The sequence below is a fragment of the Malus sylvestris genome, chromosome 8 (assembly GCF_916048215.2).
Source record: "Malus sylvestris chromosome 8, drMalSylv7.2, whole genome shotgun sequence".
Taxonomy (NCBI): domain Eukaryota; kingdom Viridiplantae; phylum Streptophyta; class Magnoliopsida; order Rosales; family Rosaceae; genus Malus; species Malus sylvestris.
Window position 1 is genome coordinate 13,437,565 of NC_062267.1, and position 27,329 is coordinate 13,464,893.

Below are 27,329 nucleotides of genomic sequence, written 5' to 3' on the forward strand. Positions count from 1 at the left end.
GTACCACTCCTCACCTAGTTGGTGGGAAGAATGGTGAGTTGCTGAGGCAAAAATGTTTATTAATGGTACTAGTTGTAGTCTTCATCGCCTGGTTGGTGATACGAAGGTGAGTTCCTTCATAACCTAGTTGATGGTAAGAGTGGCAAGTTGCCGAAGGATATTAGAGTACGGGTTGTGCCCTTCATCGTTTGGTTGGTGATACGAAGATGAGTTCCTTCATCACCTGGTTGGTGGCAAGAGTGACAGGTTGTCGAAGAATATTAGAGTACGAGTTGTACACTTCATCACTTGGTTAGTGATACGAAGGTGAGTTCCTTCGTCACCTGGTTGGTGAGAATAAAGGCAAGTTGCCGAGGTACATTATAGCAAGTGCCAAATGGCAAAATGTATGTTGACACCCCTTCGAAGCATAGCTGACTTATGTATGAATGTGTTGAAATGTATGATATTTATGTTGATTGACACGAGTGATGCTTATGAATGTTTTGCTATGCATGAAGGAATCCATTGTTTGGATATATGAACCATGTTGGTTGTAACGTTTAGTTTCACTTACTCCCTTGTTTTGTCCACCGTTTGGCACCCAATCGGGATCGGGACAACAACTCACCTCTCAGCGCTGATTTTTACAACACACAGGTAATAACTATACATTTCCTCAAAACTATTGGATCTGAAGGCAGAAACAATTCTGGTTTTAAGGCCCTCAAAGATCTTCGTTTTCATCATGTTGGTGTGACCGAGTTCTTATTTTCCAACTGTCCAACATTTTTAGAGTAAAAACAAAAATGTAAGGCGATTGAACCACATTATTATGACTCGCCCATTATGAGGCTTAACCCAACTCTCTCACCCCCATAATGTAGATACTATTGCTTGTTAAAAAAAAAAAAAATTGGTGAACAAGTTTGGCAAGATGAATTGTCTTTGGGTTCGTTTGGAATTGTTTTTATAGAAAGTATTTACGCTCAGAAGTGCTACTGTTAAGAATATTATCGGAAACAAATTGATTTTTTTATTAAAAATTCAGGTGTTCTTGTAATCAGAAAAAATGAAAAATATTTCGAATCCAATACACCAAAAATATTTGAAATAAAAGGTTTTGTTTTTTGGGAAAATAAAGGTTATTATTCATAAAAATAGAGGTTAGGCATGCTCTTTTTTATTTTTATTTTTTATTTTTATTTTACATCAATTCAAGAGTGCTGGTGTGATAATGAAAAGTTTTAGAGTAATAAACAAACATTAAAAAGCCTTTAATAGTTTTTTTTCAACTCTAGACGCGACAGTAACTCATGTGCACTTAAGTTACTTTCCACTGTTAATGCGTCATAAAAATTGCATTCACCGAAACATGTGTGCGCATCTGTCCTAGTAGTTACAGTTTTTCCTTACAAAATTAACTTCAAACGACAACTAAGATAGAGAAAGAGTCAAACTAGAGCTATTGAGACAATTGAAATGGAAAATTAGAAGTCCAAGATGGAACAATGACATCATCATTACCCATCCAAGCCAGCACATTTGCTGCATAATTAGTTTCATAAAACGCTTAACTTTCTCATCTCTCTATATTTATCTTCTATATGTCATCTACATTTCTTCCGCATCCCTTCCATCATCCTTCTTTCGCACTTCTTCATTGCTAAACGGACCCTAGGGTTGCCAACATTTTGCCGTAGAGATTATTTTCCAAAACAGTTTCTTGGGTCCGGCTACAATGGTATATACCACTCAATGACATGAACTTTATACAAAATCTAACTGTTGCAAACATTCATTAATCCCTACATGCAAGTTCTAATTGTTTATTTCCATAACGTTATCATGAAAGAAAAATTGCATTTTCTTCCAACTCTTTCTTTTGAGGTGAAAATTCACTATAAGAGATACACACATGAGAAATCGGAGAGAATTCGAAACCAAATCGGAACCAATTTCACAAAATTATGAATCCTCGCACGTCTACACTGAAAACTTTCATACAACATCGAGCAGTATGTGCTGTGGGTGAGATCTGCATCTACTACAATGGGGTGTCTTAGAATAATCACGATGATCCGGCAAATAAGTATTTGAGTAACGCAACCACTGCTATACTCAAACAGTTCCTCAGCAATGCATAACTGCAGCATAAAAGAAACGGACAGAAAACGTTAGTCTTGCTGAACAACCACTGTCATGTTTAACAGGAGCTGAAATGCTTGCATTTCTCACTTACTGACATACACCGAATAATTTTCACCAAGTAAAAGGCACAGCATTGTTCATTTTCTGCCAAAATACACATCAAGCTGTACATGAAATAGTGGCTTACCGTTGCCTAAGGCTTATGTGCTGTGGAAACTGAAAATCTTTCGGGAGAGTGCAAATTAGGGCTGGTTTGGTATTGCTGTGCTTTGAAAAAAAGCTGCTGTGAGAATAAGCGGCTGTGAAATAAATCAGCAGAGTGTTTGGTAAACTTTTTTGTAAAAGTGCTTTTGGAAAAAAAAAAGCAGTTTGATAGTGGATCTTTTTATTAAAGGAGCACTGTTGCTCCATGTGCTTTGAAAAAAAGCCAGTTTTCCAAAACTGCAAATAGCTGCTTCAGTTTTTTCCTTTGATTTCAGCTTATTCTCACAGCAGCTTCCAAAATAAGCCATTTTTTTTTAGTTTACCAAACACCTAAAACCCTCACAGCTTTTTTTCATGGGTGCTTTTTTTTAAGCACCTCACTCCCAAACCACCTCTTAGCAACCTAAGTTGGTCAAAGGAAAATTGTCAATTAACACGCCAAAAACATGAAACTAATAAATGAAGGTCCATAAAAGATGTGTATAAACGAAATCAGCATACTTCCCCGGGGTAAAGTATCCAAGGTGCATAAACATCCACTATTCGTAAAATTTCTGATTTTTCACTCTTCGAAAGTTTCCTCTGGTGGACCCCCAAACTGAGCATATTCATGTTAAGAATTTATGTTCTTATCAATAACGAAAAAGGATACCCATGGCACTTCCCCACCTCTCTACCAAGCTTAATGGAACAATGTACTGATCTACAATGCCACTACAATATCTATTCCCTTCATCTTTCTCCAATATTCCTTCAGTATTTGTAGAACCAGTAGTGGTGTCCACAAAATTGGACTCCGATTGGTCACTGCAATTCTTGAATTCAAGAAAGCTTTCTATAGGCTCACAAGATTCAAGTATCGTATCCCGGCTCTCTTGTGGTTCATCAAGTTCAGAGACACTGTCTCATCAGCATTTGAATCCCCAAATAATGGCCCTAGCGAGTGAAGAAGCTGATTAACGAAACCTTGATTGTGAAAGGTTCAAGGTTTCCTCTTTGCCTACAAGATAAATGAATTTATGTGTTAGAACTCTTGGAAAGAATAAGAGCAAGATATGAGAATTTACGAAAATGCCCTTCGAGGCAAAATCATTGACTTTTATTGACCCTCGTATCGTGAGACGGATAACCCGTTTTGTTAGCGTATTCTTGTAGTACTCATTGCTACAAATGTTTGGGCACAAACATCATTGAATTTGGAGCTAGAACATGAATTTTACAGAATCTAATGTGTTAGGGGTAGTTTGGTAATTTTATGTCCGAGGGATATTTTTACGTTTCGTCTTTTCTTCCCTTGTTTGGTGAGCTTGTGGGGCCCACCCTTGCTTTTTTTTTCTCGCGGCTCTCTCTCTTTTCCCACTTTCCCCGTCATTCTCTTTCCATCCCTTCACTCTTTCTCTAAAACTCTCTCTCCTCTCATTTTTCTCATCTCTCTCTCTAACCTCCCCTCTTCGGGAAAGCACACAAACATAACAACAATGACAAGACCTCCACCACCGTGGGTCACACTCCGGAGAACCCCACCACCCTTGGGACCTCCCCATTGAGACCCCAGACCGGCTAAGGCTTCTCCTCCTTCTCTTTTTCACTGCAGAGTGACACTGTTACTGTTCAAAGTTTCTGTGGTGAATCCTCGCCGTTTCTGACAACGTTTTGGACACAAGAAATCCTTAGTGAAAGCTTCCCCAGTTTTTTGGTGAGGACCACAACCTTTGCAGGTGTTTTCCCGCCAACCACCCGACCTTCTTTTGGTGTGTTGTTAGTGGCGATCCCATCTTTCCTAGTTTGAACGGCTCCTTTGCGACGAAGTATCTATTATTAGACCCCTTCTTAAATTGCATAATTTTTTTTTATTAAATGCTAGGCTTGCATTCATGAAAAGCATGATTTCATGATTTTACGTTTTATGCATAATTTATGATTTATCAAATTTACGTTTTACGTAAGGTTATGAATTATTGGATTTTTACCTTGTGAAATATTACAGATTTACGAATATGGTTTATGATATGATGCTTTGAGCTTTTGAGCTTCAATGATTTGATTTGGAAGGATTATGTTTTACATTTTCTGTGCTTAATTAGTGGATATTCATACAACACATACACACAACTTGAGTATGTATACGTCTATGGCCATAGGACACTGTTGATGAGTAGTGAGAAATATATGAAATAATCTTAGCTTCACTGGCTAAACCAGTGTCGGACAGCTTCACTAGCCATGGCTAGTGTCAGTGTGTTATGTTATATTTTTCTTCTCTGGTGTAACCAAGAGTCGTACAGCTTCACCTTCGGGTGATGAGACGTACAATATTTCTTCACTGGCGTAACCCAGTGTCGTACAGCTTCACCTTCGAGTGATGGTTATGCCTTCGGGTGACCAGGTACCCCTATTTGAGCACTTTCCTGTTTGTGTGAGAATATGAAGAAAATAAATTTGTTTACGAATTTATATTTTGGTTTTTCTATTTTTTATTTTTTTGGGTCCGTTTGAAGTTTTGCCCTCGGCCAGAAGGGAGCATACCCTTGGATTAATTTACACCTAATGTTTAGGAGATTATAATTTATATCACATTTTTTTTTAACAAACGATATTATATGCACAAAAAGAAAGAGATGTGGGCTGAGTCTCACAATGGGCTAGCAATAATGTGATTCAAATTCGTTTTTGACGAGAATCGAACTTAAAACCTTTCATTTACAAATCGAGAGAAATATCATTGGACTGTAGTTTTAATTTATTTTAAAGAGGTGATGGATTTTTATGGTGTCCAACATTTTTGACCAAATGATATTATCTACAATAAGGGGGAGGGGGTGGGCTAGCCTCACAATGGGCTAGCAATAATGTGGTTCAAATTCGCCTTTGCAGAGAATCGAACCTAAAACCTCTCGCTTACAAGTGAAGAGGAATACTACTAGGCCGTAGTATTAAGTGACAGGTGTCCAATATTTTTAAAGTAAAAACAAAAATGTGTCCAACAATTTTCTAAAACAAGGACTTGGTGAACAAGTACAAGATGAAGTTGTATTTAAACTCGTTCAAAATTGTTTTTATAAAAAGTGTATACGCTCACAGGCGCTTCTGCTAGAAACATTATCGGAAACAAATTAAAGTTTTTATAAAAATTCAAGTGTTCTTGTAATCATAAAAAATGAAAAATAGTTCGTATCCAACACACCAAAAATATTTGAGATAAATGTACTTTTTTATTTTTTTTGAAATAAAGGTATTATTCATAAAGATAGAGGCACGCTTTTTTATTTTTAATTTTTTAATTTTTTAATTTTTTAATTTTTATATATATCAATTCAGAAGTGTTGATGTGATAATAAACCAAACATTAAAGAGTCTTTAGTAGTTTTTTTTCCTAACTCTAGACGCAACAGTAGCTTACGCACGCTTAAATTACTTTCTATTGTTGATGTGTCGTAAAAATTAACATTACACATTCACCGATACACGCGTGTGCATCGATCCTCGGAGTTACACATTTCTTGACAAAATTAACTTAAAACGACAACTAAGGCAGAGAGAGAGAGTCAAACTAGAGCTGTTGAGACAATTGAAAAGGAAAAATTAGAAATCCAAGATGGAACAATGACAACATTATTACCCATCCAAGCTAGCACATTTGCTGCATAATTAGATTCATAAACCACTTAGCTTTCTCATCTCTCTATATTTATCTTCTATATGCCATCTACATTTCGTCCGCATCCATTTCATCATCCTTAGTTCGCACTTCTTCATTGCTAAATGGGACCCTAGGGTTGCCAACATTTTGCCCTAGAGACTATTTTCCAAAACAGTTTCTTGAGTCCGGCTACAATGGTATATACCACTCAATGACATGAGCTTCTTACAACATCAAGCAGTATGTGCTCCCACGCTAGCAGATATACCCGGGGAGAGAAGTTTAAGCTTAGTGGTTGATATAGTGAGCCAAACGTATAGTGGTTGATATAGTGAGCCAAACGTATAGCTGTGGGTGAGATCTGCATCTACTACATTGGAGTGTCTTTAGAATAATCACTATGATCCGGCAAATAAGTATTTGAGTAACGGAGCAACCACTGCTATACTCAAAACTGTTCCACCGCAATGCACAACTGCAGCGTAAAAGAAACGGACAGAACGTTAGACTTGCTGAACAACCACTGTCATGTTTAACAGTAGTATCCCAGCAAAATGAGAAGCTGAAAAGTTTGTATTTCTCACTAATGACGTACACCTAATAATTTTCAACAAATAAAAGGCACATCATTGTTTATTTTCTGCTATAATACACGTCAAGCTGAACATGAAATAGTGGCATACCGTTGCCTAAGGCTTATGCGCTGTGGAAACTGAAAATCTTCCAGGAGAGAATGCAAATTAGCAACATAAGTAGGTCAAAGAAAAATTGTCAACTAACACACCAAAAACATGAACCTAATAAATGAAGGTCCATAAAAGATATGTACAAACGAAATCAGCATACCTCCTTCGGGGTAAAGTATCTAAGGTGCTGCTCCTTCAATGAAGATGCTTTATCCTTATTCTTTGGCTGCATACATTTCACAATTTTGTAAATGTCAAGCAGCTCAAAAGTCATTGAAATTGTTTCTTACCGAGTCATATTTTGACCAGGAACTGAACTGTGAAGTACAAGAACTTGAAATAGTGGTCCAATCTAATTAGTGCGGAAGTTTTTAAGTATCAACAATATAACACGTTCCAGACTAATCCAAATGTTAATCTTACCTGCAGAGTTGCCAAAAGGGAGCCTGTACCCTTCACATATTGGTAGTAACTTTTTTGTAAAACAACATCGTTTTGAATCAGGATCGACTATCTAAGCCGCATTAAGGATTCCTTGAGAGAGAGAGAGAGAGAGGGAGGGAGTTATTCAATAGAAATAACATAAACAATGATGTAAGACAACGATCCTAATCTTTGTATTCTAGTAGGGACAAGGCTCTTTCTCTATCTTACTTTTGCATTCTAGGAAGAACTGGAGATTTTCCTTATCATAACCTCACTGCATAAACATCCATTATTCATAAAATTTCTGATTTTTCGCTCTTCGAAAGTTTCCTCTGGTGGACCCCCAAACTGAGCATATTCATGTTAAGAATTTATGTTCTAACAATAACGAAAAAGGATACCCATGGCACTTCCCCACCTCTCTCCAAGCTTAATGGAACAATGTACTGATGTACGATGCCACTACAATATCCATTCCTTTCATCTTTCTCCAATATTCCTTCAGTATTTGTAGAACCAGTAGTGGTGTCCCAAAAATTGGACTCCCACTGGTCACTGCAATTCTTGAATTCAAGAAAGCTTTCTATAGGCTCACAAGATTCAAGTAACCTATCCCGGCTCTCTTGTGGTTCTTCAAGTTCAGAGAAAAATGTCTCATCAGCATCTGCATCCCCACATAATGGCCCTAGCGAGCGAAGAAGCTGATTATCGAAAACTTGATTGTGAAAGGTTGAAGGTTTCCTCTTTGCCTGCAAGATAAATGTATTTTCTGCCAAAATACACATCAAGCTGAACATGAAATAGTGGCATACTGTTGCCTAAGGCTTATGTGCTGTGGAAACTGAAAATCTTCCGGGAGAGAATGCAAATTAGCAACCTAAGTAGGTCAAAGAAAAATTGTCAATTAACACACTGAAAACATGAACCAAATAAATCAAGGTCCATAAAAGATATGTCCAAACGAAATTAGCATACCTCCCTCGAGGTAAAGTATCTAAGGTGCCACTCCTTCAATGAAGATGCTTTATATATCCTTATTCTTTGGCTGCATGCATGTCACAATTTTGCAAATGTCAAGCAGCGGAGAAGTCATTGAAATTGTTTCATACTGAGTCATTATGACCAGGAACTGAACCCTGAAGTATAAGAACTTGAAATAGTGGTCCAATCTAATTACGGCGGGAGCTTTTAAGTATCAACAGTCTAACATGTTCCATACTAATCCAAATGTGTAATCTTACCTGCAGAGTTGCCAAAAGGGAGCCTGTACCCTTCACATATCGATAGTAACTTTTTGTAAAACAACAACATCGTTTTGAATCAGGATAGACAATATCTAAGCCACATTAAGGATTCCTTCAGAGAGAGAGAGAGAGAGAGAGAGAGAGAGAGAGAGAAATAACATAAATAATGATGTAAGACAACGATCCTAATCTTTGTATTCTAGTAGGGACAAGGCTCTTTCTCTATCTTACTTTTGCATTCTACGAAGAACTGTATATTTTCCTTATTATAGCCTCGCTGCATAAACATCCATTATTCGTAAAATTTCTGACTTTTCGCTCTTCGAAAGTTTCCTCTGGTGGACCCCCAAACTGAGCATATTCATGTTAAGAATTTATGTTCTAATCAATAACGAAAAAGGATACCCATGGCACTTCCCCACCTCTCTACCAAGCTTAATGGAACAATGTACTGATCTACGATGCCACTACAATATCCATTCCCTTCATCTTTCTCCAATATTCCTTCAGTGTTTGTAGAACCAGTAGTGGTGTCCCCAAAATTGGACTCCGACTGGTCACTGCAATTCTTGAATTCAAGAAAGCTTTCTATAGGCTCACAAGATTCAAGTAACATATCCCGGCTCTCTTGTGGTTCATCAAGTTCAGAGAACACTGTCTCATCAGCATTTGCATCCCCAAATAATGGCCCTAGGGAGCAAAGAAGCTGATTATCGAAAACTTGATTGTAAAAGGTTGAAGGTTTCCTCTTTGCCTGCAAGATAAATGAATTTATGTGTTAAAACTTTTGGAAAGAATAAGAGCAAGAGGTTTCCAAAAGTTTCTGAATGACCTAGAAAACCAGTGAGAGAGGAGGCTACCAGGCAAAAATAGCGTGGCCTGGAATAGGGTACATAGATAGCTTATATGGGTTCAAATAAAATTTCCCTTATAGAATATACCTTCATTTAGTAAACTTGGGGACAAAAAGAAATGTCAGACTCACACAAAATAAGCAATTCAATTCCTCATTTTGATGGAATTGGACTCCTTAATTGGAGGTTGTATTCCAATTCCGAGAGTATGGAGGAATCGGAATCCACTTTTCTTACCCATTATGCCCTTAAATATTTATGATAGTTTCACTTTTATCGGCCACCACTTTACCTAGCAAAGACCTCTTGTGCTTGGTTATTTTTCACAATTTCTTGTTTTTTTTTAATAAACACTAGCATATGCCTACAGACAAAGTGTGTGTGAACATTTTTTTTATTTGGTTTTTAAATGGAAGAAGAGAGGAAGAGACTGAGAAAGAACGTGGGGGTGCTGATAAAGGGGAGAGATGTTTTGTTTTAGGTTACATCTTGCTATGAAACATCACTACAGCAGAGGTGTCATTGAACAAGGAAGTTGAGGTGGTCTATTGCAGATAGAAGATCAAATTGCAAATATCTTCACCAAAGGACAAACTCATCTACCTAAAACAACTTCTGGGAGTGAAGCACAAAGGCTTTAAGAGGGAGTATTAACGTTAATCCTATGTTGTCTTTTTACATGTCCATTTTGGTATTTTTGTAAGTCTTTGCATCTCCATGCTATTGCCACATGTATGGCTTAGATGTTTTGTAAAGAGCTGCCCTATAGTCTTAGCAGTTGTCCTATGTACTGGGAACAATTATCCAAATAAAAAACTCTTCATGTGAAAAAAAGCTACTTTGCTCTCAGTTTTCTTCTCCGGTGTTTCTGTATTTAATTCATATCTTCATCATTTTCTCATCTTTGATTCTAGATTTGATTAGGATGGAAGATGGTTTGAATACCAACATAAACCATGTTGAAAGTGCAGTTTCATCGGGCGATAAAAAAAAGGGAGGAATTGGTCATTTACTTGAAGATAGTTGGTTCCATCCGAGCTAGGGACTAGGGTTTTCATTTGGTTTTTGGAGTGTTCTTGGCTTATTGTTGTTAAACATGCCTTGGAGCTCTAGATTTTCACAATTCCAAAATAACACTGTACACAAGCTTTATGCCATAATTCAAGCGAAAACTAGGAGGATTTGAACTTGAGTGTAGAGAGGAAAAACAATGCTTTAACTAATTTGACTATGCCAATGTTTGGAAAGCTTTATGCTATTATTGTCAAATTTTCTTAACTATTTCTGCACATATACACTGTACCAATAATTGTGTTTGTATATGCGAATCGAGTAATTACAATGATTATATTTCATATTAACAACTGCATATAACAAGAGCCTGATTACAAACTGCCCATTATCCAAAGAAAAAAGATATGTAAGTGTTCAATATATTGGAATTGAAGATCCCTAACAGAATCTTCTAGTCGCAAACTCTAACAGCCATTCTGGAGCAATTTTCTGAAGAAAATAGACCAGGTGTCGAAGGTACCTCATACATTATTAAAACTGCAAAAGAAAGTTGAACTGTCCTCAAGATCAATCAGAATTCTTTGACAAATCCAAGTTTCGTACGCTTAACGGAACATCTAGTCCACGTAAATAGTGGAATTTTGGGAGACTCCTTTGGGGTTGAAAAAGGCACACAAAAGAACATAAAACGTAACTTCATGTTTTCATATTCCCTCATAGCTAAATTACCAGTAATACATCACCACACAGACATCAGGAAAGAGATGCAAGATATAATGTTACAGACTAACATGGCTGCTGAGATGACGTGCCATACCAGTGATGTTCAATTGAAAGGTTCTTTTCCCACTGTTGACCCTATTGGTGTTGTTACATACTGCAATTCAGTTCGATTCAACTTAGCATGCGTATTTTACAAACGAGATAACCACAAATCCTAATTCAATTGCAACAATCATATTTCACAACAATTCATATGTGTCAAATTGAGTGTTAGATATCGCAAATTTGTCCAATAAGTAACCTTGCACGACCCTATATACCTCCTTGTTGTGAAGCTCTTTCCTTTCACTTCTCTCTACCACTATCATCACTGCGGCCCCACCCCCATTCCTCCACCACCCCATCAACATGTCGCCACCACAATCACCATCCCTACTACTATTGCAGCCACTTAAGACAATACACAGAATATCACTATCTTGCCGACAATTACCATGTGACACTTGTCTCAGCATCGTTTTCGCCACCACCTCATACAACCCCATTATCATGGTAATAATCACCATGTCAAATGATTAAAATTTGAAAAACAGCAATGCTTATTCATAATTAGTCATTTATATATATATATATATATATACACATGCTTATATATGCTTAATATGTGGATGCATATTAATATGTTAGTCTCTGATGAGACTAGTGACGATATTGATAATATCTTTAGATCATTCGTGATCTATTTTCACCACATGGTCATCATGTGATGAGTCGTATAGCCAACTTCGGCCGTAGATTTGTTTGCAAGTTATATTTTTTCTAGTGGACGCTAGAGTTGATGATTGTTACCGGTATTGGGATTAACTAGTTGATGCTAGTATATTTCCTGCTTGCTATACTTATGTTAGTGGATGGACACATGATTGATTGACAGAATGTATGATTTCTGGACCTGACTTGATGGTTTTTTGTTGATATTGATGAATGAGACTTTACTATTATGGTAGTATTATATTATATAGTTTTTCACTATATATATTTTCAAAACAGGGGTTATTATGTTCAAATGAGGATTTTATAATTGTGATAACACTCGTCCACTCACGTTTTATTTTATCGACCCTTTAACGAGACTAAGGAGAATATCGGTGGGGATGAGTGGGCTTGGCATTGAGGCTTTCATCCTCTAGGTTTTGGGTGATGGCTCATTTATTGCAGTTTTATGTTATAATAATTATCGCATGATCGCACTTTTGGTTATCCATAGCACTGTACTTTGTTGTATTTACTGTTGTGTGAAACTTTTAACTATCTGATGTGATGTAATTAATAACAGGGTCAAACCTTAGATAATACGTGTCCCCAAGTGGGGAGGATGATAAGTACTTATGTAGCAACTTTGGATTTATTATTTCAATGAACATCTTTTGGTTCAAATTCTTACACATCATAAATATCTTACTATGGCTTTGTTATTAAGTTGACTTGTGACATCATCTACGGATGGGGTTGTATAGTCAATTTAGTGTCGGCCATCACATCGCGACCTCGTAACTTGTGTTATTGGGGTTGGGGTGTGTCAGTTTGGTATCAGAGCATGGTTAGGGGAAACATACATTTGCATCATATGATGGCAGTAATTGTGCTAAATGTTTAATGTCTACTTGACAGAACTATGCCACCTAGGTGTGAACATGCTCCTATTATGGGGTTACAACAATTGACTAAGGCATTGGCTCAGCTCATTCCTAATGCAAATCATGGTCGCACTCAGGTAGCAATTGTCGTGAGCCATGGTGCCTACTCCTTTAATGGTCTGGGTACCGGAAAAGAAGCCGAGTCTTGGCTAGAGCATATGGATGATATCCTTGAGGTTATGAGATTAATGACGAAGCCATAGCACTGCACTTTGTTGTACTTACTGTTGCGTGAAACTTCTAGCTACTCTGTCATGTGATTAATAATGGGGTCAAACCCGAGGTAATAGGTGTCCCCAAGTGGGGACGATGATAAGTACTTATGTAGCAGCTTTGGATTTATTATTTCAATGAACATCTTTTGGTTCAAATTCTTACACATCATAAATATCTTACTATGGCTTCGTCATTAAGTTGGCTTGTGACATCATCTGATTGGGGTCATATAGTCAATTTAGTGTCAGCCATCACATCTCAACCTTGTAACTTGTGTTGTTGGGGTTGGGATGTTAGTTTATCAGAGCATGGATAGGGGAAACATACATTTACATCACATGATGCCAGTAATTGTGCTAATTATTTAATGTCTACTTGACAGAACTATGCCGGCCTAGGCGTGAACATACTCCTATTCCGGGGTTACAACAATTGCCTTAGGCATTGGCCCAGCTCATTCCTAATGTAAATCGTGGTTGCACTCAGGCATAAATTGTCGTGAGCCATGGTGCCTATTCTCTTAATGGTCTAGGTGCCAGAGAAGAAGCCGAGTCTTGGTTGGAACATAAGGATGATATTCTTGAGGTTATGAGATTAATGAGGAAGCCATAGCACTGCACTTTGATGTATTTACTGTTGTGTGAAACTTCTAGCTGCTCAGATGTGATGTGATTAATAACGGGTCAAACCCGAGATAATACGTATCCCCAAGTGGGGAGGATGATAAGTACTTATGTAGCAGCTTTGGATTTATTATTTCAATGAACATCTTTTGGTTCAAATTATTACACATCATAAATATCTTACTATGGCTTCGTCATTAAGTTGGCTTATGACGTCATATAGTCAATTTAGTGTTGGCCATCACATCTCGACCTCGTACCTTGTGTTATTGGGGTTGGGGTGTGTCAGTTTGGTATCAGAGCATGGTTAGGGGAAACATACATTTGCATCGTATGATGGCAGTAATTGTGCTAATTATTTAATGTCTACTTGATAGAACTTTGACGCGTAGGCGTGAACATACTCCTATTCCGGGGTTACAACAATTAATTGTGGCATTGGCCCAGCTCATTCCTAATGCAAATCGTGGTCGCACTCAGGCAGAAATTGTCGTGAGCCATGGTACCTACTCTCTTGATGATCTGGGTGCTGGAGAAGAAGCCGAGTCTTGGCTGGAGCATATGGATGATGTTCTTGAGGTTATGAGATGTCCGGTGGACCAGAGAGTGAGCTCAGCGACTTTCTTCATGGTTGACTGTGCCAAGAATTGGTGGAAGACGGAACATCTTAATCTTCAGGCTAATGAGGTTTGGACCTGGGATCTCTTCAAGGAGCGGTTCAAGAATAATTTCTTAGCCCTGAATTTCAAGCAATCCGAAGGGGGGAGTTTTTGGATCTTGAACTGTGAGATATGGCTGTTGTCGACTATGAGCGGGAATTCCGGTGTTTGGTTGAGTGTTGTCCTGATATTCGGGATAACGCCGATGAGAAGAGGAAGCAGTTTAGCATAAACTAATAAGGAAATAAGTGCATGCCAAACATTGGTTATATATGGTAAATTCAGAGCCATATCAACGTTTAAGAGTTCAATAAGATAAAACAAAAATACAGAAAATTTACATGGCAAATTCAAAAAGTGCATGGAAATGGTGCTAAACTAACATAGCTTTTTATCTCAACCAATATAATACCTCCTGTATTTTAACAGTAAAAAACGAAAAGCTGATAGAAAATATAGAGAATTAGAGATCTATCATAGAACAAATGATCAGGTAAACTGCATCAAGCAAACTGTAAACCTTTTCAAAGTTCATGTTCTTTGCACAAGATGTGTCCCAGTTCCCAGCAGAGCCGAAATGAACCACATCAAAGAAACAGAGGAAACAATTGTACCATTTGCTGGTGACATAGTCGTACACCAAGAAAATTGGAAATAGACTGTCCCACTGTACACGCCAAAATGATAAATCCCAGGGGTCCAACCTTGGCCCTGAAAATGCAGGGAGTTGAAATAAGTATCATGACACGGAACTCTATATGCATTCACATGGTAACAAGGAAATCAAGCACAATTCAATGAGTAAAAAGATAATATGGCATCACAATACACTTCGTATTCCATGTGTTATGCAGAACAAAATAACCAATCTTCCAAATATTTAAGGACATCATCTCATTCAACCAATAATTAATGATGGAACAAAAAGATGGTGCATGATGCATTAGCTAGAAATACTTGTATGTGGGGGTCAGAATATGGTGATCCTTGTTCCCGGATATAATGTTACAGACTAACATGGCAGCTGAGATGGCGTGCCAGTGTGCCACACCAGTGATGTTCAATTGGCAGGTTCTTTTTCCACTGTTGACCCTATTGGTGTTTTACATACTGCAATTAAGTTTGATTCAACTTAGCATGCTTATTACAAATGAGATAACCACAATCCTTATTCAATTGCAAAAATATGTAGGATTATATAAATGATTATGATCATAATGCACATGTAAATTCAATCAATTAGATAATACCCAAATGCATCAAACACATATTTCAATAAATAAAGCAGTAAAAGAGGAAAAGGTAAAGAATGATCTGGCCTGTGATATCACGAGAGGCATGTTGTCACTATCCTAAAGCCGTAGATGCCTCCTTACGTGCTGGTTATAACGGCTATCTACAACTCCAAGGTACAATCCTTGAATCTCACAAAGTGTCTAATCCATAAGCACGATTACAGTAGACGGGGTGCCAAGTAGTGATCAATTGCCCATTGATGATCAAGATGAGTAGGAAGATAATAAGGATTATATATGAGTATTGTAGTAGGGAGAGAAGGAAGACATTTGAATCTTTTATTAACGTTTGAGGAGTTCCCCATTTATAAAACTCTATATAACCTTTGGTAAAAGACATGGCTTCTCTAATTGATATGACTCTTCATATTTATTATTTAAATAATAATAAAAAAATTTTGAATCTTTAAGAAAATAAAATAAATAGCCAACCATCCCCCACAAGATTCAAAACTCCACAGAAGTGTAGAAGACATAAACATATAGATACTAATGGAAGAAATTTGGGCAACTTGTATAGCATGCAATGTTAGAGTAAATGTAGAAATTTAGAGAATAATCCGAATGATGACTTTGAGGTACGACTTGAATCGTTTCCTTAAAGTGTTATTTACCCCCCTCCCACCCACTCAAATGAGTTTGCTAAAGGGTTCTTGGCAAATCACTTCTAAAATACAACAAAGTATGGAATATTCGATTAGCAAAACCGAATTATATTCCATTAGAAATAACTAGAAAGTAATTCTATGAATGTGATGGAGAGAGTAGAGAGCAAGGAATGTAGAAATAAATTTATGAAATAGTGTGTGAAACATTACGCCACAATAGGTATTTATAGGCATTAAGACACCCATTCATCGAGTCCTTTCATTTTAGTTGAAGATATACAACTCTTTTTAACAGTGTTGATCCAAAAGACATGTCTTCTATTTAAATAAATATTCATTATTTATATCTTTTAATTTTACTCATACAATTTGAGTAAGCATCATGTCTTTTAACTAAAGTTGCAACCATTCAACAAGATATACAAAGGTTGAATGAAACCCAACCTTTTGTAAGGAGTTGCCGACTGTACACATGATGCGCACTGCAGCACCACACACATGCTGCACAATGCAGCACCAAATCATATATATATATATATCTATATATATATGTATGTGTGTATATATATTATATTATATTATATTATATTATATTATATTATATTCATGAAATATACCATATATATACATATATATTTCATGAATATAATATGTGTATATATATTATATTATATTCATGAAATATACCATATATATACATATATATTTCATGAATATAATATATATATATATATATATATATATATATATATATATATATATATATATATATATATATATATATATAAGGGTAAATTACATAGTAGCCCCTCATGTTTGAGCTCTATTGCAATCTCATACAACATCTTTAAAACATTTCACTTTCATACCTCAAGTACTATTTTATTTCAATTTCATACAACCGTTAGATTTTCCATCTATGGATCTGTTAAATGCTGACGTGGCTGCCACATATTTGACACGTGGCTGCCAAATGTCTGCCACGTGGCAAATAAAATAATTTTTTAATTTAAAAAAAAAAAAACATATCTGCCACTTTTTTTTTTCTCTTTCTTCTTCTTCTTCTCTCTCTTTCTTCTTCTTCTCCCTCCTCCTCATTTTTCTGGGTTCGGACCTTTTTTTTTTTTTCTTCTTCTTCTTCTTCTTCTCCCTCCTCCTCCTTTTTCTTCTTCTCTTCTTCTTCTTCCTCCTTCTTCTGGGTTCGGTCCTTTTTTTTTTTTTTTTTCTCTTTCTTCTTCTTCTCTTTCTCTTTCTTCTTCTTCTGGGTTCAGACCTTTTTTTTTTTTTTCTTCTTCTTCTTCTTCTCCCTCCTCCTCCTCTTTCTTCTTCTCTTCTTCTTCTTCCTCCTTCTTCTTCTGGGTTCGGTCCTTTTCTTTTTTTTCTTTATTTTTCTCTTTCTTCTTCTTCTCTTTCTCTTTCTTCTTCTTCTTCTCTTTCTTCTTCTTCTTCTCTTTCTTTTTCTTCTTCTTCTGGGTTCGGACCTTTTTTTTTTTTTTTCTTCTTCTTCTTCTTCTTCTTCTCCCTCCTCCTCCTCTTTCTTCTTCTCTTCTTCTTCTTCCTCCTTTTTCTGGGTTCGGTCCCTTTTTTTTTTTTTTTTTTTTCTTCTTCTTCTTCTTCTTCTTCTTCTTCTTCTTCTTCTTCCTCCTCCTCCTTCTCCTCCTCCTCTTTCTTCTTCTTCCTCCTTCTTCTGGGTTCGGACCCCTTTCTTTTTTTTTTTTTTTTTTCTTCTTCTTCTTCTTTCTCCTCCCTCCTCTTTCTTCTTCTTCTTCTCTTTCTCTTTCTTCTTCTTCTGGGTTCGGACCTTTTTTTTCTTCCAATTTCAGGTTTTTTTAAAAAAAAAAAAATTATTTTATTTGCCACGTGGCAGACATTTGGCAGCCACATGTCATATATGTGGCAGCCACGTCAGCATTTAACAGATCCATGGATGGAAAATCTAACGGTTGTATGAAATTGAAATAAAATAGTACTTGAGGTATGAAAGTGAAATGTTTTAAAGATGTTGTATGAGATTGCAATAAAGCTCAAACCTGAGGGGCTACTATGTAATTTACCCTATATATAAATATTCTTGAAATATTCAACATGCAATGGGTGTAGGTGTCTTTTGAACCTGAACCTAACTTAGTGTTAACAAATTTCATCTGAAGGAATCATAGTGAACTATGTCTTGAATTACTCCTTTTGATCATAATACTAAATGCAACACACATGGTATCGATCAAAAACTTGGTGCAGGTTAGCGCTATTTATGGCCATGCGCTTAATCTTGATTCTCATGACAGTTATTAGAGAACAACCCAATCCTCACAGTCACAGCCTCACGACTACTCTCACTTAGGTGAGTTCTCCAAGAGTACATGTGACATGTACCCTGCGGGAGATTGCCCGCCTCGAAACTCATTCAGGGTTAATACCCTTCCCAACGCCACATAAAATAGCACTAAAGTCCTAGGGATGAATGAAAGAATATCTCATGGATATCTTCATTATAATATGAGTGCTATTATAATGAAGATAGCCAATCATGGATTGTTTCTATCACATTGAACTTCCTTCATGGGATCTCCAATCACAGTAGTTGGGTTTCTTCTTTAGGTGACTCCCTTACGGGCTTAAGCACATCCCCCTCGACAATTTTGCATTTAGCCACCCCAGAGCATGCAGATAAATGACTAACAAGTCATTTTACTAATTATGATCGCCTTCGCAAGGCATATATAAGTTTTCTTGTCATATATTTGCTCGTCAGCGCTCTTAAACCTGCACGTTATAACTAACTGCAAGCTAAAAAATATTTTAGTCATAATTTCACATATAAGTTGTTTAAGGTACATAATTAATTATTCATAGCTTCACTAGAATAAACATGGGTACGAGCAGTGAAACATACCCCCACATTATGGCACTTATTAGAAAATTAATTTCATGAAAATCTCAAATCAATTTCAGAATATATAAGATATCCAAAGTAAGAGTAAATTACACACACCTTGAAGAAAAGTTTAATATTATTTGTTTGTTCTCAAGGAGTAACTTACATGTCTTGCAATGACGACAAAATATTAATCTATTCTTGTGACTTTATTCTCACTATGATACCAAAGCTCAACAAAGCAAAACTCAATCAACACATAATTTACAATTTGTAACATCTGATTAAGAGATGGAAAAGTAAAACCCAAATATACATTCCCAAGTTTTTTTTTTCTTTTTTTTTCTTTCAAAAGTATAAACCAAGATGATCAACAAATATATTGTTTTGACCAAATCCCAAAGTAACACGGCACCGACTTATATATACACTTTTGATTTTATTTTATCATCAAATGCATTGAAAGAATGAAAGCATACAAAGTCAGTAGTCCATCCTAAATTACACTTCTCTATAGTCAATATAACAATAAATAAAGTAGTAAAAGAGGAAAAGGAAAAGAATGATATGGCCTATGATATCAAGAGAGACGTGTTGTCACTGTCCTAAAGTCGAAGTCGTAGACACTTCCTTACGTGCTAATTATAACGGCTATCTATAACTCCAAGATACAACCCTTGAATCTCACAGAGTGTGTAGTTCATAAGCAAGATTACGGTAGACGGGGTGCCAATTAGTGATCAATTGCCCATTGATGATCAAGATGAGTAGGAAGATAATAAGAATTATATATGAGTACTATAGTAGGGAGAGACGGAAGACATTTGAATCTTTTATTAACGTTTGAGGAGTTCCCCATTTATAAAACTCTATATAACCTTTGGTAAAAGACATGACTTCTCTAATTGATATGACTCTTCATATTTATTATTTAAAATAATAATAAATAAAGTTTTGAATCTTTAAGAAAATAAAATAAATAACCAACAAAATCATATTTCACAACAGTTCACATGTGTCTAATTGAGTGTTAGATATCGCAAACTTGTCCGATAAGTAACCTTGCACGATTGTATACACTTCCTTATTGTGAAGCTCTTTCCTTACACTTCTCTCTACCACTATTATCATGAGTGCAATTATGGCAAGTACCACATGTAGCTAAGCCCTTACAAAATTTCCTGGCATTGTTCTTGAGCATGACACGCTTATTGACACTGGTATTATTCTACAATTCTTAGAATTCTATAATCTGGTGTGAATTGTAGAATTTGATAGTTGTGTTCTGGTGGGGCAGACGTCATCGAACCACAAGCACAAGAGTGTGAATGAAATACTATTTGAATGACATAGCTTTAGGCTAGCCTCTATCTGTATATCAAGTTTGTATCATTTTATTTTTATCTAGTTATTTTCTTATTATTTCATTCTTTATTGCAAGTATATTTCTTAATAATCAATTCGTTTCAAATTTTGTTATTTTAATTTCTGAATTGTTCTCCAACAACATCTAGTCCACTATTGCAGCCACTTAAGACAACACCTATACTATCACAATCTTGTTGACAATCAACGCATGGAACTTGTACCAGCATCATTGGAGCCACCACCTCATACGTCCACTTTGTCATGGTATTAATCACTATTTCAAATAACTAAAATTTGAAAAACAGCAATGCTTATTCATAAATTAGTCATTTAAATGTCTGTGACAATCCACAAATTCTATTAAAATATCTGATAAAAGTCTCAAAAACTCCATTATAATCCAACTAGATTTCAGTTAAAATCCATATGGATCAAGCACAAAATTCATATATTCATAATTTTATAAAAATCCATCAAACTCTGTGTACGATACACCGCCTAAGATTATCGGCAAACTACTAGGCCTGATTTCTGAAGCCAAGAAGATTTTGACCAAACATTAAACAAAAAAAAAAAAAAATTCTACCATAATTAAAAGTTTAAAACCACACAAGTTTTCTTTGGGGATAGACCAAGGACCATCTGGGTGCATAGAAAATTAGGTGTGATAAGAATAAGGCATGTCATACTTTTCATTTTTCCATTTCGTCTTTTTCCGCTTGACTGACCTAAATGTAGAAAAAATAGCAGGTCTTGATAAGCAATCGTGACTTTGCCTATTGCTTGACCTAGAATGTACAAGTCTTGCAACACTTACGAGTGCAATTATGCCAAGTACCACATGCAGCTCGGACCTAATGAAATTTCCAGGCATTTCTCTTTGAGCTTTGTGGAGCCTAAAATAATCCCAAAAATTTTAGAGGCGACACGTGAACTTTTGCTTTAGAAAGACAATATTGCCCTCAATAAATGGGCAGACTCGTCAAATACTTACATGTGCAGCTCACACCCCTAAAGGTATCAGTAGTTGAATACGACTACCCACAGCTCACTTGCCATTGGCAAGGAAAAGTCAAAGCATTAAATATAAGGATTAATTACCCAAATCTTATCTTTAATATATTTCCCATATGAGATTTACTCCAATCAAGTATGTAATCCCAATTTAAATCAATTAAGGATAATTACTCCATTATCTCAAGATATTATTTCCTATTTAATATCTTGAGAATATTTCTCCATAAACATTGGCCAATAGGATGCCGTCATGTGTAGGGTAAAACCCTATCACTATGGCCGGCCATATCCCCTATAAATACACACTAGTCTACCAAATTTCATAAGATTTTGCTACCCCTAAAAAGCCATAAACACTTTAGTCTCTCAAAGAAATTGACTTAGGCATCGAAGATCTATTGGCCTAACCCCACCCCTCCCACCTCGTGGGCCCGTGAGGCTTAGGTCTTTGATCAAAGGTGTTGATTGTTTTGCATATGCATTTTCGTCAAGAATGAAGACAGCGGAAATTTGCATCGACAAATTGTTGCTTTCATTGAGAGTTGATTCAAATACTCGAATAAGCCTCTTGCATTTGGTTTCTTGAATTTTCTGTTACGTTGGATTTCTCACACGTCATATCAATTAATTTTTCCTAGAAAAGTTTATTGATCAATCCTTGGAGAAAGGATACAATGGTAGGAAGTTAAGAAACCATGATGAACGAAACCTCGTACGTGCAAGGATTTGGACCGAAGAGTGGAGATGAGGACATAGCCCTACTACGGTGATCCTCAAGGCTTAATGTGACGGCAGAAGAAGGCCCACCACCGCAGAGCTACACCACCACTGTTGCCACGACCCAGTAGCCATGGCAAGGCCACCAGGCCATGACACAAATAGCAGCCCAGCTGCCCTTGCAGCGGCCCATCCTTCAAAACCCTGGGCAAGAGGCCCAGGTCCATAGAGAAGCAGGTTGAGCCCAAGAAGCCCAGACCACTACAACTCAAGTCGTAAACTAGGCTGCCCAAGCCGCAGCAGCTGGAGCCCAGCCAGCAGCCCATGCCCAACTTTCTTCCAAGGCAGCTCAAGCCCATTTGGTTGCCAACCAAGCCCATGCCTGGGAGGAGTAATCGTTGACTTAACGCTCAATGCAGGCCCAAGGTTAGCCGCCACATGCACGAACCGAGCGTGCCTATATGCACGGCCCAACCAACCAACCAGGTTATTCGGCTTTGTGACCCGTTTCAACAACCCAACCTGTGGCCCAATCCAATTCGAGGTCACCCCTGGTAATCCTTATCCTGACCACCGGTCCCGTGATTGAGTCGAGGCTATTTTCACCCCACTTTATGCAGGAATACCCGCTCTGGCTCAAGCTTTGTACCTGTAATCCACTATACTTCCACCACACATGGAAACACCCATTATCCAGACTTTTCCAATCCAAATGGTGAGCACCATTTGCCCCAGCAGGTTGTCAATTTGACGAGCGCCCTCGTACAACATACCATCTTGGTGAACCAGCTCCTTGAGCGCATCGAGATGCAGCACGCCCTAGCAAAGAACAGCTCAGCTCGGCACAAACTGTGCATTCGAGTAGTGTGCACTCTCGTTTGGGCCCTCGAGGAAATGTCTTCTCCTACTTAGATGCATAGAGAAGTGCTCATTTCTGACTCGACTCATGAGTCAGTGTGCATTCAAGGTTCGGTCCACACTCAGACGAGCACTCAAGACATTCCAAGCGAAACATCCACACGAGGCTAGGTGCACAAGGAGATCCTTCTGCGAGGCAACAGAGCAGGCAGCCGCATGAAAGACAGAAGAGAGCACGAGAGTAGTCTAGCTCAGGTTCCACTGGCAGCCACCGTCAAGCGTGACGGTGAGCAGCACAGAACGAACCACATGCATTGCAACTGCGGTAGACGAGCAAGACATGCTGAAGAGCAATATGGAACAATAAATCAACACCAGAGGCAGGTGGAGGCTCTGCTGCCTCACCAGGTGCAAATCCAATATGAAGTACGAAGGCTCGTAGCAGAGCAGCTATCGACTATGCCATTCGAAGAGACGTGGCCAACTTGAGTAGGTTATCATTTACAGACGAGATTGAGCAGATAGAGCCACTGCAGAAGTTCAGCGTACCACATTTCACCTTGTTCAAATGAGGTGAAGATCCAGATAGACACTTTATGCATTACCTAAGCGCCATGACCTTCTACACCACCAACGACACTCTCATGTGCAATATCTTTGCCACGACACTCCAAGGCAAGGTGCAAGACTAGTTCCACACCCTGCCGCCACGATGAATTCGGAACTTCAGCGAACTTTCCTTGGTTTTTCTTCAACATGAAGAAAGACCCGAATGAGTCACTCTGCACATACGTCATGAGGTTGAAGGCAGAGAATACGAAGATCGTTAGGTACGATGACAGCATTGCATGCTCAGCCTTTTGGAAAGGGCTCCCAACAGATCACCCATTTTTCGGAGAACTGATCATGGGCGAGAACCTGACCCTGGCATACTCTTATACTTTGGTAGAAAAGCACTCCCTTTAGGATGAGGCCAAGTGTTCCCAGAAGCCGCCTAAGCAGCCATGCAAAGATGCAGAACCGACTCAGAAGAAGGTGAGCGATAAACTGCTCAATGACAATAATAAGCCATGAAGCAGATGCAAGGATCGATCCCCAACGAAGGGAGGCACAACACTCAATATGTACACTAGGTTCTCAGTCCCGATCAACCAGATCATTCACAACCTCAAGGACAAGTCGTGGTTTAAGATGTTGCCACCAATGAGGGGGAACACCTCTAAGATGGACCAGATGAAGTACTGCGCATTCCACAAAGGTCCTGAGAACATAACCAACGACTGCACCACATGGATGAAGTACCTTGAGAAACTCGTGAAGGAAGGAAAATGAGACCAGTATGTTGATAGACCAGCTGCTCGGCCAAGGCGAGAAGCAAACACTAATGCCGAACCCCCAGCCAAATACAATTTGAATCAACGGAATCTTTGCCGAATTCGAGCATCTGGGGGCCACCAATAGTTCCAAGAAAAGGAATATCTAGCAGGCGAGATCAATCTTTCAGGTTCAAGCCATAGATAATGTACCTGGACCAATCGTCGGCTTCACCGAGCAGGACGCGGAGGGAATAGACTTCCCTCATGATGACGCCTTGGTGATTTCTGTTCTACTGGGCATGTCATCGTTAACAAAATTATGGTAGACAACGACAACTCAGTCAATATCCTACAACTATCAAACGCAAAGTAGAGGTTTTGACCAGATTGAACGAAGGTGACCTTGACTGCCATTGGCACCATCACCCTCGATGTAACCAGCCCATCGATTATCTTATCGCAGACCTTCATGATCGTCAGCGACCCATCTCCCTATAATGGGATATTGGGCCGACCTTAGCTAGGGTGAAGATTGAAGCTGTGACCTCGATCGAGTATTAGAAGATCTGATTTCGTTGAGAGGAGCAGTCAGAGAGATCAAAGGCTACCAGGCCATGTCTTGAAGATGCATTATACAAGTGCTCAAGAAGTCGAAGAAGAAGCCTTTGATCCTAGTAGTAACAGCGAAAGTGCAGAAAGATGACCCTACCTCTACCAAATAACAATTACAACATGCAGGTCAAGAAGATGGCGTCAAGGTCAACAATGCCCTGGTAGAGGAATCAGGATGAAAACCCGAAGAAGACGCCAAAAACATTATTCTTGACCCCTACCAGCAGGAGAAAACGACTAGGATTGGCTCACGTCTGAGCCCGACAGAGAATGAAGAAGTCACAGTTGTCCTTAGGGAAAATCGTGACGTTTTCGCATGGTCACCCTTTGACATGCCCAAAATTGATCAAACGATAGCTTGTCATAAGCTGCACGTCGATCTCGTAGCCAAACCTGTGATCCAGAAAATGCGACATTTCACACCCGAGCGAGTATCAATTATTACGGCAGAGCTTGACAAGTTACTAAAGGCCATGTTCATTGGGGAAGTGGCACACTCAACATGGCTGGCCAACGTCGTGTTGGTAATGAAGAGACAAGGGTAAATTGAGAGTATGCGTGGATTACACCAACCTCAACAAGGCATGCCCGAAAGATAACTACCCTGTCTTCTGAATCAACCTGCTCGTTGACTCAACATCCAGGAACCAGTTGCTTAGCTTGTTGGACTTATACTCAGGCTATAATTAGATTGCCATGCACGAACCTAATAAGGAGAAAACAGCATTCGTGATTAAGCAAGACACATAATGCTACAAGGTCATGCCCTTTAGCCTCAAGAACGCAAGAGCAACCTACCAGCGGCTCATAAAAATGATGTTCAAGAAGTAAATAAAAAACCATGAAAGTCTTCGACGATATCATGGTGAAAGGCAAGCAACGGTTAGACCATATTCGTAACTTGGCAGAGACTTTTGACATCCTTTGAGAGTACAAATTGAAGCTTAACCATGCCAAGTGCACTTTTGGCATCTCCTTAGGCTAATTCTTAAGGTACCTTTTAACCCAGTGAGGAATCAAGGCTTATCCAAGGCAGATTAGAGCAAACTTGGACATGAAGTCTCCCACAACTCTAAAGAAGATCTAAATTCTAACTAGACGAGTAGCGATGCTGAATCGTTCCTCTCGCGATCCATCGACCGATGTAAGCCCTTCTTTAAGGAAATCAAGAAGGCGCAGAAGGATAAATGGGACAACGAGTGCGAGAAAGCATTTCAGAACTTGAAACAGTTCTAACGTCACCTTTATTACTATCCAAGCCGGAAGCAGCGGATAACCTGTATATCTATCTGGCGATATCAGAAGTAACAATGAGCTCTGCCCTCATATGTGAAAAGCTGGGGGGCCAAGTGCCTGTATTCTATACTTGGAGAACCTATACATCTATCTAGCGATATCAGAAGTAACAATGAGCTTTGCCCTTATATGAGAAAAGTTGAGGGCCCAAGTGCCTGTATTCTATACTTGAAGATTAAAAAGCTAATTTTAGTGCTAGTTATTTTAGCTCGGAAGCTTAGACCTTACATTCAAGGGCATCTGGTCATCGTCAAGACCCAGTACCCACTACGATCAATTTTTCATAGTCCAGACGCTTCTGAACGAGTGATGAAGTGGGCGTTGAAACTTGGCCAATACGGCTTAGCATACCAACCCTACACAGTAATACAAGCCTAGGCACTGGCAGACTTTGTAGCAGAGTTCACCCCAAGCCTAAAGGACGCAACAACTCAGCCCGAAAGCACCCTGGAGGCAGCCGAGCATGCTGTAGCCGCACCAGCCCTACCTGTAGGAGATTTTTGGCTTTTGCACGTCGATGGATTATTAACTACCAAGGATCAAGAGCAAGCCTAGTTCTTACTACCCCGAAAGGTTTGATGCTCGAGCAGGTGATCATTCTATTTTTAACTACAGGTGGCTTGCGCACAAGGTCCTTGCTCCAATGGAAGGCATGGTAAGGGCTCATTCTTCTCGAGAGTTACTGCAAAAGGTTGTGGAATGGTGTGGATTGCGGCTGAGAGGGTTTTAGAATTATATGGGGGTGGTGGTGCTAGATTCCTCCTTCTTGATTGGTGTTGAACATTCTTGCCCTATATTTTTAACTACATCAATGGCAAAACAAGAACGAACATCATTAGGCTTCTCCACAGAGTCAGAAACATTAAAAATAACCATGTCACCACCAAACGCCATAGTGACTGTTCTTTTGGCCACATCAATCTTGGTTTGAGCTGTTTTCATGAAAGGTAGTCTAAGTAAAAGTGGCAATGATGGAGAGTGGGCTGACTCCTCCATTTTAAGCACATAAAAATCTGTAGGAAAAATCAAATGGTCTACCTGCACCAAAACTCCTTTCGGATATGTATTAGAACGATCGGCTAATTGGATAATAACTCTATCATTTTTAAGCTCTTCTAGATTCATAGATGCATAAACAGAATATGGCATGACATTAATAGAAGCACATAAATCTAGCATGGCATGTTCAAACCTTGTATTACCAATTAGGCAAGGGATAGTAAAACTACCTGGATCTTTGCATTTAGGTGG

The 27,329-nt window shown here is 38.3% G+C and overlaps 1 protein-coding gene and 1 long non-coding RNA gene across 2 annotated transcripts in view; both read right to left on the reverse strand.

Moving 5' to 3' along the window:
• Nucleotides 1–5,893: 5,893 nt before the first annotated feature.
• LOC126631132 (tRNA (cytosine(38)-C(5))-methyltransferase 2-like) overlaps nucleotides 5,894–27,329 on the reverse strand; it is a 68,046-nt gene continuing 46,610 nt past the window's right edge. The window contains exons 3-8 of the mRNA XM_050301294.1: nucleotides 9,191–9,209; nucleotides 8,736–9,084; nucleotides 8,328–8,422; nucleotides 6,821–6,886; nucleotides 6,658–6,686; nucleotides 5,894–6,449 (exon numbers count right to left, since the gene is read on the reverse strand). Coding sequence (XP_050157251.1) covers nucleotides 6,263–6,449; nucleotides 6,658–6,686; nucleotides 6,821–6,886; nucleotides 8,328–8,422; nucleotides 8,736–9,084; nucleotides 9,191–9,209 — 745 coding nt within the window. The 3' untranslated portion in view covers nucleotides 5,894–6,262. The remainder of the gene's footprint in view (nucleotides 6,450–6,657; nucleotides 6,687–6,820; nucleotides 6,887–8,327; nucleotides 8,423–8,735; nucleotides 9,085–9,190; nucleotides 9,210–27,329) is intronic.
• LOC126631138 (uncharacterized) lies at nucleotides 13,566–14,820 on the reverse strand. The gene is made up of 2 exons (XR_007626250.1): nucleotides 14,637–14,820; nucleotides 13,566–14,300 (listed from the first exon to the last, which is right to left on the reverse strand). It is a non-coding gene; the product is annotated as an uncharacterized LOC126631138 (long non-coding RNA).